General features: G+C 40.7%; 2 protein-coding genes across 2 annotated transcripts; one reads left to right on the forward strand and one right to left on the reverse strand.

Annotated features, from left to right (window-relative positions):
* Window positions 1-103: 103 nt before the first annotated feature.
* On the reverse strand, window positions 104-5568 carry tgds (TDP-glucose 4,6-dehydratase). Its single transcript, XM_083937726.1, has 12 exons — window positions 5394-5568; window positions 4246-4312; window positions 4102-4170; window positions 3573-3663; window positions 2830-2978; window positions 2641-2739; window positions 2348-2407; window positions 1721-1764; window positions 1454-1619; window positions 1327-1382; window positions 1101-1198; window positions 104-776 (listed from the first exon to the last, which is right to left on the reverse strand). The coding sequence occupies exons 1-12, from the start codon at window positions 5438-5440 to the stop codon at window positions 682-684; spliced, it is 1041 nt and encodes a 346-aa protein (XP_083793852.1). The 5' UTR covers window positions 5441-5568; the 3' UTR covers window positions 104-681.
* A 1249-nt stretch (window positions 5569-6817) lies between these two features.
* On the forward strand, window positions 6818-12070 carry gpr180 (G protein-coupled receptor 180; the record flags this gene model as incomplete). Its single annotated transcript, XM_083938055.1, has 10 exons — window positions 6818-6959; window positions 8176-8319; window positions 8421-8515; window positions 8824-8929; window positions 9203-9383; window positions 10406-10455; window positions 10557-10714; window positions 10804-10995; window positions 11634-11711; window positions 11915-12070. 10 exons carry the CDS (start codon window positions 6818-6820, stop codon window positions 12068-12070), a joined length of 1302 nt encoding a protein of 433 aa, XP_083794181.1.

Genomic DNA, 12070 nt, shown 5'->3' on the forward strand with positions numbered 1-12070 from the left:
GCACGTCAGATACAGTTTCAAGTCATTAAGAAAGTCAAGTTTATTTGCAGTTAAATGTGAAAAACAAATCTTTAGAATGTCGATAAAAGAAATGTTCCCTTCTCATCTTTTCATATAAGGCTACTGCTATAAGAATCTCAAAGTATCTTTAAATTAAACGAATGCCTGTGCTGTGAAATACATTAAACGTACATTTGAAATGTAAACCTGCAGTTGCTAGAACTACCCGACCTCGCTGAATGTTGGCAGGATCGTGTGTGTTTACGTGAAACTGATTTACAACCTCGTTACCGGCGTGCACGTAAACGTGTCCGGATATTTGGTCGTTCAATTTGAAAAGCAGCAAAAGAAAACTACATATAATTATTTAAAGATAAGTCACAACTCTCTTTCCGCCTGAAACGTATGGATGTGCACTCTCGCCAACGTCTTTAGAAAATGTCGCCATACACTCAAGATCGGACCGCTGACTCGGCCATTTTTTATCAAAATAAAGTGCATTCGTTTCCAAAGGAAACTCTGCTTTGGTACTTCAGGGCCTGTTGGTCCAACAATCATTTAGAGCTGAATAAACTATTCTGTACAGTGAGACTGGTCGCTGACGTACATCAGCCACATCGTGTGAAATAAATTATGCGTAGAAAATCAGTCGATTATTCACTCTGCGTCCTGTCACTCGGGTCATTTGTCCGTCGCGTTTTCCAACTTGCTCCTGATTTGCACGTGGTGCTCTCTCGCGTCTGACCAGAAGTCTGGGTTCTCTTGGTACCATTTGACTAAAACACAGACACAACGGGAATTAATAGCAACATATTATAGAACAGGCGTGTCAAAGTGATCCAGGAAAGAGCCGCTGAGGCTGCACGGTTTCATTCCAGCCAATCAAAAACACACCTGATCCAACAAATGAACTGTGTGAAGGCAGTTCAGGTGATTGCATGACCCAAGTCAGGTGAGTTGTTGCTTGGTTGGAGTGAATACCTGCAGCCATAGCAGCTCTTTACTGGATCACTTTGACACCCCTGTTATAGACCAGCATGTAAACGTCCTTATCTCCTTGCTTTAAATCTCTAGTCGTGTGTGTGTGTGTGTTACTGTACCGGTGTGTCTGATGCCTTCAGCCCAGGACACCTCTGCTCTCCAGCCCAGCCGCTGCAGCTTCTCACATTTGATGGGGTAGCGCAGGTCGACACGAGGCCTACGGAGCGGAGGGTTAGAGGTCCCATATCATGCTCATTTTCAGGTTCATGTTAGTACATTTAACATGTTTAATGTTCACACACCCTCATGTGTCTCTTACTGTCTGTCTGATATTTGTTTTCTCACCTGTCGGGCACAAACTGGAACCAATCGTTCACCTCGGAGTCTGGAACATTCTTAACCTAAAACACAAATGAGTGTTTTTGAGCATCCTGCTACGTTTAAACAAGGACACACGGTTCCCTAAACCCACCATCTTAATGAGCTCCCTGGCCAGTTGAATGATGGGAATCTCACAGCTCGTTCCCACGTTGTAGATTTCTCCCACGATCCCTTTCTCCAGAACGAGCAGAAAGGCGCTGACGGCGTCGTCGACGAACAGGAAATGGCGAGATTTGGGCAGGGTCCCCTGGATGGTGCTGCGGCAGAGAGGAGACGGAGAAACCGAGCTTTGAAATGTCAAACAAATACTGAAGCTGGTCTCTCATCAGAACCCTTTCAAAATAAAGCTCAAACCTACCATTTCTTGTTGGTTTGCAAGAGGGTGAGAAACCTCGGGATGACCTGAAAGATCGAGAAAATGACAGCTGGTTTCATAAAGTGACGCAGCAGCGCACTGACTCTTTTAAAACCGGCCAAATCTGCAGTTCCAACTGAAGATGAAGTGATGCTAAGTACAGAAAAATGCTGAATACTGTCGTTCTCTTGTAACAGTAACAAGAACAAAGGCTCTGATTGTCGACTCTCTCTTTGCTGACTCACTGCTGCTGTTACAAAATAATTTCCCAGTCTGGGATCATTAAAGTAATTCTATTATATTGTATTTCACAGGTAAGTTCTGTCAGGTGCACATAGTTAGAACAAATCAAGCGTTTAAATGTTAATGAAATACAGCAGATTAACAGGGAAGCTGTGCTCAGACTGCGCGTGACTCAATATACCTTCAATGTTCTTAAATAACCAGATTTTTCTGCACAATTAACATGTTTACAGCTCCGACTCAGAGGCCAGACGCTAGCCTCCCGACAAAACCAGGGAAGAAGAGCTCGTGCACTACTGACAACGTTTGTTAATATCTGTTACATGGCCAACTGTAGCTCCAACATGGAACAATCGGTTATAGAGGTCTTATAGGAGAGTGCTGTACCTTCTCAGTGTACTGCCTGGGCCCGTAGATGTTATTGCTCCTGGTTATGATGATGGGAAACTGGGAGTAAATACACAGAGAAGTGTTTAAACTGGATTACTGAATCTGTCGGGTTTATACGAGAACACGTTTGGATGCTGTAGCGTTCAAATTATCACAATTTGGAAGCTGAAAGAATTAACTTTACAATAATGAAGAAAAACACGCTGTAACAGTGAAAAATCAAGACCGTAAATGTCTTAAAAACCCGTTCATTTGTGGGATTTAGAAGCTCCTTGCCTGCCTGTGTGTACCTTATATGTGTCCCAGTAGGATGTGACCAGGTACTCTGCTGCTGCTTTAGTGGCAGAGTACGGGTTGGACGGCCTCACCGGGCTGCTTTCATCAAACACCTGCTGATCGCAAACACCCAGTATCCAAATCATTAAATAAACAATATCCACCCGGCGACTAATCTACCAACTGGATCGCCGCTCACTGACCTGGTCCACGCCGGCTCCGTACACTTCATCAGTGCTGACGTAGATGAAGCGCTGTGGTTGGTGTCGGGCCTGATGGGCGGCTCCCAGTAAAACTCTGGTCCCCTCCGTGTTTACGTGCTGGAAACAGGACGGGGTTTCAAACGACGTCTCTGAACGAGGGAAGATTAAAAGAGAAAAAGAAAGGAGAGTTTTAAAAGAAGAGTAAAACCAGCCTCTCACACGAGTGTAACCCCTGTTTGCCCGGAGTTGTTTGTGCTTTGTCGTCTCGCAGGTCTCTGCTGATGGTGGTGGTGCCTGCTGCTGTGGTCCTGCATGACGCTTCCTGCTGCTTTTATAATCTATCACCTCAGCTGTGCTTGTTTCTACTATTCTGCTGTATTAATAACATATAAGTCATATTCACATTACTATAGATATTATTTTACTGGAAGTGTGTCAGTCTCTGTCTTTGTGTCTGTCTTTGTGTCTCTCTGTCCATCTGTCCGTCTTTTCTCTCGTTCTCTCTCCTTCTCTTCCTCTCTCCGGTGCAGACAGATGTGCGTCCTCCACAGAGCTGGGTCTGTCTGACGTTCCTGTCTGTTATAGTGAAGGTTTTCGTTGCCTCTGTACTCTACGGGGGAATTGTTGGGTCTGTGTAAATCATAAATAAGAGAGTGTGGTCTTTACCTACTCTGTAAAGTGTCCTGAGATAACTTCTGTTATGATTTGGCACTATAAATAAAATTGAAATGAATTGAACTCACCGACGTGTGTTTTGGCCGCTAGGTGAAAGACCACGTCGATGTGTTCTGTGTTGAAAATGTGATTAACCAGGCGTGAGTTGAGAACATCTCCCTGTTGAAGAAAGGACATTTCAATAGTGAAGCTGAAAGTTCAAATGTCACTTAACCTTTTGTTCTTGCCTTCACACACATGCTCTGCTATTGATGTTTTATACATCTTTAATAGGGCTGCAACTAAAGCACATTTCCATTATCAGTCTCTTTTAGTTTCTTGATTGTTGCTCAATAAAATGTCAGAAAATTGTACAAAATGTCCGTCCCAGTTTCTCAAAGTCCAAAGTCTGTTTTCACACGTCTTTATTGTCCGTCCACACCCTAAAGATATTCAGTTTAACATGGTATAAAACAAAGAAAATCATCAAATCAGGTAGTTGGTGATTGCTTTTCTGTCGATCAGATAATCGTCTGAGTTTTTATGACGAGGTTTATCGTCATGATGAGTTCAGGGGCTGTTGAGCATCTCTGGTGTTCTGATATCAGCAGCTCTCACCCTTATAAAGGTGTAGTTCGCTCTGTCTTCCACACTCTCCAGACTCCTGGGGCTGCAGCAGTAATCCAGCTGAAAGACATCGGACAATGAGGACCATGCGGACAAGGAGAGGGTCCCCTCTACAAACCCCGGGGGAAGACTTACGTTATCCAGGTTAATGATTCTCCAGTCAGGGTGTCTGTCGACCAGCGAACACACAAGATGGGAGCCACTGGAGAGATGGAGAGAGATGGAGAGACACTTACGTATTAGTTTCATTAATAAGTCATCACCTTAGTGAGGGCTATTCTTCCTGGGGTCCAACACAAAACAAATATTATGAAGCACCATACATATTATTATATCTGAACAGTTTAACTCAAAAGGCACAGAGACACACTCATCATGTTATAAAACAAAACAAACAAAGAAAAACAGAAAACAATAACAGGCTCAAACCAGTTTGAGCATAATCTCCTGTCTGAGAACTGCTTCTTTAAGTATTGTGCTTGAAGGTTGCATCTCAACCTTTGAGTACAATACTTAAAGAAGTTTTCAAGGTTCATGAACTGACTTTAAGGTCACCGATACACATTACCTGGAAAATGTGCAAAAGAGATGTGTTAAGAGAGAAAGTAGTTCCACATTAAGAGGAACTGAAGTCTTTGTGAAACCAGAGTTTAGACTCAAACCAAAGGAAAGATGCATCTCAGTTCAAGGTGTCAATTTAAAGAATGAAATCAAAACCTCTCAATCACTTTTTATTTTCAAGAAACGTGTAAAAGCGCTGTTATTAGAAACATATGATGATGCTATTTAGCAGGAAAAGTGAATTTGTGTTTTGTATTCGTTCTGCAAAGTTGACATATTTTAGCGCACCAAATTAGATATTTGTTTTAAATCATTATAATTTGTGAAGTGCTGACAAAGGGCAGACATAAGTGTATCTCCTTTCTGCTCCTTTTCATTTCTTTTCTAAAGAATGAAATAAGAAATGAAATGAAAATGAAATGAAAGGCCCCATATTCCCCAGAGGGTTAGCACAGGTATATTCAGACAGCCAGTGTGGGAATATTAATGTGCTTTATGAACATTAAAGCGTGTAAATATGTGTGTGAGGCTAGTGGAAAACCAGAATACAAGTATAAACCTGAATATGAGCATAATATAGGACCTTTACGTTCAGTTTTACGGGGCTGCACTCGAGTATTTCATTTCCAGTATATAAAATAAGCAGGGTTAGCACCAATGATATGAGTAAAGTAGTGTAAAATATCCATATATTAAAGATAATAGTTTGAATGTGAACTCACATAAACCCAGAGCCTCCAGTCACCAGAACAGTCCTGTTGAAGTCCATCCTCCCACCGCTGTCTACTCACTTTAAGGTCCCCTACAGACACAATAACGACATTTATTAATTATTATTATTATTATTATTATTCCGTTATCGCGCCCGCAGGCTAACAGGTAGCACACAGACTCTCTGTTTCCTTCCTTCGGTACATTACATACGCTGTGTGCTGCGCGACAGCTGCCGCCCGTTTTACGGCAGTGTTGACACGTTGAAAAAGGGGCGGGATATTTATCGTATGTAGACTCGTTTCTGCTCTCTGATTGGTTATTGTGTATGACGGGAGAAATACGCACCGTTCGATTGCGTGAATTCCACGTCAATCAAACGGTCAACACTGCCTACCTGGCAACAGCGTCAAGTGAGCGGTGATACATACGTGATGTCCGGAAATTATTTTCAAAATAAAAGTGATTGGTTAACGGTTTACAAATTTTTCATTTGTTCAAGTGTCGTATTACTGATATAAACTTGATAAAACTTGATATAAACTGAACCATGGAGCATACTTTCAGAAAATACACCGATATTACGCACTTATTAAAATCCATTATATGTTACATTTAACTAATTTGATTTTACTTAAAAAAAAAAAATGAATATTACATTTCCATGAGCGAGTTTTTAGGACTCTCTGTTGACCATTAATCATATTTATTATTGGTGAAATAATTTAATGTTAGTGCTAATATCTGCTTATGTCATTTATCCACTGTATAAAACTCAATGCAATACACTGTCATATATATTTGATCTCTATTTATCTATATTTGTCCTTAATCATTTCTCTCATAGACTGTGTGATGATTTCATTATAATAATAAAAATAATAATAAATAATTAATGATATAGTCTATGGTTTCTCTACACTTAAAATAATGTTATTTGACCTGTATTCTTATCTCTACTTTCTATATTTAACCAAGAGTGTGTTTACTGTTTATTGTTTTACCTTCTATATTTAACTAAGCGTTTATTGTTTATTGTTTTACCTCCTTTATTTAACTAAGAGTTTATTGTTTACTGTCTATTGTTTTACGTCCTATATTTAACTTAGGCTTTATTGTTTACTGTTTATTGTTTTACTATGGATATTTTATTTGGTAAAGATTGTTTAGAGAAGATGTATTGTTTATCTAACAGTGTATTTTTTCATGTATGTTTTGTAAGACGCCAAAAACCAAAGGGAGGAATAAGGAGAAGTCTCATCCCCACGCTGAGCCGTGTAGAGCTTTTATTTTGTTGTATTTGAGAGCAGAGAGCCCAAGCTTCCGGTTCTATCGTGGGTAACTTTGAGTAACTTTGATGTCGCTGCTGCTTCACTTCTTCCTCCGTGGCTCATTGAATTCGTTTGTCGCTAACGTCAAACTCCAGGAGAGGACCATGTCGCGTCTGTCAGCCTCACTCGTAGCCGTGCTGCTGCTGCTCTTTTCGGGGGCTTCGGGTAAAAGAGTGACGGGACTTTTCAGCAGCGGAGCCGCGAGAGAGCGGAGCGGCCAGTTCATCACCGCGTTCATGTTCCAAGGTAACGTTGACGACGCTGACGTCATGATGCTAACGTGTCAGTGCAGGCTCAGTGTTATCATCATTATTATTATTATTATTATTATTATTATCATTATTATTATTATAACTATTATTATTATTACTATTATTATTATTATTATTATTATTATTACAATTATTATTATTATTTATATTTATTATTATTATTATTATTTTTATCATTATTATTATTTTTACTATTTTATTTTTATTATTATTATTATTATTTTATTATTATTATTACTATTATTATTGTTGTTATTATTATTATTATTACTACTATTATTATTTTATTATTATTATTATTATTATCATTATTATTACTATTATTATTTATTATTATTATGATCATCATTATTTTAATTTTTGTACTATTATTATTTTATTTATTATTATTATTGCTGTTGTTATTATTATTATTACTATTATTATTATTTTGTTATGATTGTTATTATTATTATTATTACTATTATTATTATTATTATTATTAATTCTTCTTGTTATTATTATTCTTAACATGTTGATGTGTCCATTCAGTTCAGTTTTCTTTATTTCTTCTTCTTTTTCTTCTTCTTCTTAATTATTATTATTTTGATTATTATTATAATTATTTTGGCTTTTATTAATTTGCCACTGATGGATTTAGTTTTAATTTTGAGTTTTCCGGTTTATAATCAGATTAATCAGGACTACTCTGCACTGATTAACATCACTTTTAATAACATTACCTGCCTATTGCTTGTTTCTTTCTTTATGCAACTTATTATGAGAGATGTATATTTTCAGTTATTTTCTCTTGAAGCATTTTATTATATCGGCCGTCTTTCATTGAGGGCTTCACAGTAACTTGCGCCGGGACAACATTCAGATCTGGGAGTTATAAAGCAGAAAATAAAATGTACTAAAATGTTTTCCCCTGTCTCATCAGTTAATTGTTTAAGTCTGTAAAACACCACAACGTGTTAGAAAAGGCCCAGCACAATAGCCTAGTTCTTGTTTTTCAGTCTAAAACGCCAAAATAAGACATTTGCAATGGTATCAAATCTAGAAACACCATCAGAGGAGTCATTTAGTGTGGTTGTCTGAAGTGAATAACTGACCTCGCAGTTCAAATACCTTGTGGATGCTGCAGATTCAACAGTCGTTCCTCTGAAATGTGATGAATGAACACGTGTATCTGTCTCTCTGCTCTGTAGGTGATAACGGTCTGTTGGTGTGCAGGCTGGAGAACTCTGCTCTGGCTACGGAGAAAGAGTCCCGACTGTTGCTGTACAAGGATATGGACTCAGAGCTGGACAACCTCAGCTGCCTGGAGAGGCTCGCTCAAGCTCGCTTCACCAGTAAGAACCAGCCGATCTCTGATACGATGCAGATGTTTTCTTCTTCTTCTCATTGGTCCGCACCGTCGCCTCACCACACTGTGTTTGTCCTCCTGCTTCAGTTCCTCTCAGAGAGGAAGAACACAACCAGACGATCCCTCGACAGTCCGTGCCCACAGCCTGGCAGGCTCTGTATGCAGACAGATACACGTGTGAGGTAACATCACAGATCCTATGAAGCACCACCTGAACAAACACATACTTACATTGAGGCAAAAGCTTAGTGTAAAGGGGACATGTTTCTTATTATTTTGGCAGTTTTTCACGCCTTTATTATGTAGGACAGACAGGAAATGGGGTGAGAGAGAGAGGGACATGCAGCAAAGGGCCGCAGGTCAGAGTTGAACCCGCAGGTCAAGTTTGCCAAGTTTAACAACCCGTTCCCTCAGTTTAGTAAACTGTGTGCACGGTTTAGCACTGTGTCCTCAAACACCAGGGGGCTTTTTCTTCCCTCTGTCTCTCCAGGAAAATGCAGTGATTCCTACTCACGCTGATCTCCGTTTCACCGTGCTGCTGTTTAACGCCGACTCGGCTGGAAATCCTCTGGAGCACTTCAGCGCGGAGGAGGCAGGTCGGAAATCCCAACACTCCCATCACTCCAGCTGTCACATATCTGGCCGTCTTGTACTGTGTATTCAATAATATATAAATCAAAGTAGGGAAGTCTGCTCTTTAAAAGATGCTTGTGTTTAATATTCAGAGGCCAGAGCAGAAAGTGCGTAACGGTTTGCTACGTGCTTTGTTAAATCTGTGATCACAGAGGAAGATGCAGGGATTGGTCCTGAGAGGTCTGCATCCTTCCTGTGGGACAAAATGTGTGTTTTATTCTCTCTCTCTCTCCCAGGCCTCCATAGCTTCTACTTCCTCCTGCTGCTGGCCTACTTCATAGCCTGCTGCATCTACATCCAGCCTCTGTACCAGGCTCTGAGGAAAGGAGGCCCCATGCACACCGTCCTCAAAGTGCTGACCGTGGCTCTGGCATTGCAGGGCTGCTCCGCTCTCTGCAACTACATCCACTTGGCCAGGTAGAGTCTGACAAACCTGACACGCAGTTTAAATACGAGCACACCAGTGAGCAGCGAGCAGTTCAACCACAGAGGGACGTTTTTAGATCTAAAGAGGAAAAACTACAGCGTTTCACAGGAAAAAGGACTCATTTGTGGAGCAAAATGATAAACTAAAATGATATATACCTCCCTCCTGTTTTTGTAAGATGTTCATTGTTCATCCCAAAGGATCAATAAAGAGACGTCTAAATCTAAAAACATGTGAATCAGAATCAGAAAACCTTTAATGTCCCGCAGACGGGGAAATTCTTTTGTCACAGCAGCAACAGAATATGACAAAATAAGATCAAAAATAAGCAATAAAGTTCAATTTAAAAAGGGAAGAAAAAGAAATAGACCTTTATAGATATTAATCATCTGATGGAACTTTAACAGCACTCGTCTTTTGAGTAAATGAAAACACATGAGCGGGTATTGATGCTGTAATCAAATCAAACTTTTTCTGCAAAAGAAAACAAACGTGGAAATATAACGAGGAGTAAAAACACGTGGAAATAAGACAATTAACAAATTATGAAGGAATTTTTTTCACATTTATTTTCTCATTTATTTCTGCATATATATAAAATATAGATGTATAGATTTTTTGCACATCATTTATTACATTAAATGTATTTATTTATTATTATATTATGTCATTCATGTATTTCTATCCATACATTTTTCAATACTTTTCCCGTATTGTTTTTTTGCTTTTATTCCAATAAATGAAAATGCTTATAATTATTATTTTATATTTTATTTCTCTTTATTTCCCCATTTATTTATTATGTTATTTATTTCTCTTTATAATTGCTATGACTACTTATTCTCCATCCCACTCTCATTATATCTATTTATGTATTATTTTTACAGATTCCACGTACAGTTTTGATGCCTTTGATTGTTTTTATCTTTGTGATTAAAAGTGTTTTTTCTTCCCTTTCTGTATTCAACTGTGTGTGCGCTGGTGTTTCCTGTCCCCCCCTCGTGTTCTGCAGGTATTCCCGAGATGGCACTGGTATTCCTCTTATCGGCAGCCTGGCAGAGTGTATGTTCTATATTCATACTTCTGAAAGCTGTTACTTAACTGTCTTAATAACGCATTAATTTGTGAACCGTCTTCTTTTCCACTTCTTGTTCCCTGTGCAGTCTGGGATATGGTGTCCCAGGTGTCCATGCTGTACATGTTGCTGAGCCTGTGCGTGGGCTGGACTCTGGGCCGCGGCAGGAAGCCTCAGTCCAGACCTCTGCAGTGGGAACAGTCTCGGCCGTCCACGGCTGTCGCTGTGGGTGGAGTCGTCGTACAGGTACACAGGGTTACACTGCAACATTATGATCCTGATAGAAAAAAGAGGGAATAAACGCCAGAGCATGAGAGTGAACCTGTCGTTATCAGGGTGCGCTGCTGCTGTGGGAGCAGTACTCAGAGAGTCAGCACCACAGCTACCACGCCCAGCAGAGTCTGGCAGGTCTCCTCCTCATGGCTCTGAGGGTGAGCCTGGCCCTGCTGCTGGCCTCCGTCCTCTACCAGATCATCTCCACTGAGAGGAGCACCCTGAAGAGAGACTTCTACCTCTGCTTCGCCAAGGTAAAAGACGCAGTACACTACAGCCAGGTCAGACCAAAGATTCTCACCAAAACTGTTGTAGAACGTCGCAGGTGAAAGTTGCTGCGGTGTGAACTGACCCGTTTAGTTGCGAATCTAACCGGCTGATGTTGTCGCCAGCGATTCAACGCGTCAAATCTCCAGCAGCTGGTTTTGGAACGTAAGACTCGTCACCTGTTTCAGCAGCCAATCGCTCAATCGGAGGGGAAAGAGACAGAGAGAAAGAGAGGGTCGAGGGAGCGTAATCCAGAACAAAGCAGTGAATCAGGGAAATAAAACTACACATGCAGCTGTATCAAGTATCTCACTGTCTCTGTCCTTGTTTATATTTTATAATGCTACAAATTAGATCCAGCTACAAAAACAAGCCTGAAATGTCGGAGGTTAGAACAGAAGTACAGAGAGGCGTTGCTATGGAGACGATAAACCGTCTCGCCTCGTCTCCTTGGTCTGAATGGGCAGGTTTCAGAGCGTTGCAGACCTGCGCGTTGCAGACCTGCGCGTTGCAGACCTGCGCGTATCAGACCTGCGCGTTGCAGGTAGTTGTTCTGAACTGGTTAGACGCATGTTTACCTGCAGCTCTTCAGGTGGCGCCGTGCTCTTCCGTGTGTTCTCTGCAGGGCTGCTTCCTGTGGTTCCTCTGCCATCCCGTCCTCTTCCTCATGTCTACTGTCTTCAACGTGCACCAGAGGGAGAAGGTCTGAACACGCAAACGAAACACATTTTAGCAAATCACCACCATGTAGTGACGTGTGTACGGCTCCACTCCGTCACACATCTGCTTTATGTGTAAATAAGCACCTTAAATGAACCTTAACGACTTTATAAGGTGATATACACACATATATATAAATGCTACATGCTGTCCTGTGTGTCTCTCTACCTTATTCCCTTTCTGTAGGTGGTGACTATTGGTGTTTTCCTCTGCCAGTCCATCTCCATGGTGATCCTCTACCAACTCTTCCTGTCTCGTTCTCTTTACTGGGAGGTCTCCTCTCTCTCCTCCGTGTCTCTGCCTCTCACCATGTCCAGGACAAACCACAGGGGGCGCTACTGA

This window comes from Echiichthys vipera (genome assembly GCF_963691815.1).
Source record: "Echiichthys vipera genome assembly, chromosome: 23".
Lineage (NCBI taxonomy): Eukaryota > Metazoa > Chordata > Actinopteri > Perciformes > Trachinidae > Echiichthys > Echiichthys vipera.

Coding starts and splice junctions, on each gene's coding strand:
- tgds (XM_083937726.1), bottom strand. CDS start 5,440: ATGGACTTCAACAGGACTGTTCTGGTGACTGGAGGCTCTGGGTTTAT. Junction 4,171..4,245: donor GAATCATTAACCTGGATAAC/GTAAGTCTTCCC, acceptor GATGTCTTTCAG/CTGGATTACTGCTGCAGCCC. Junction 1,620..1,720: donor TTGCAAACCAACAAGAAATG/GTAGGTTTGAGC, acceptor TCTCTGCCGCAG/CACCATCCAGGGGACCCTGC.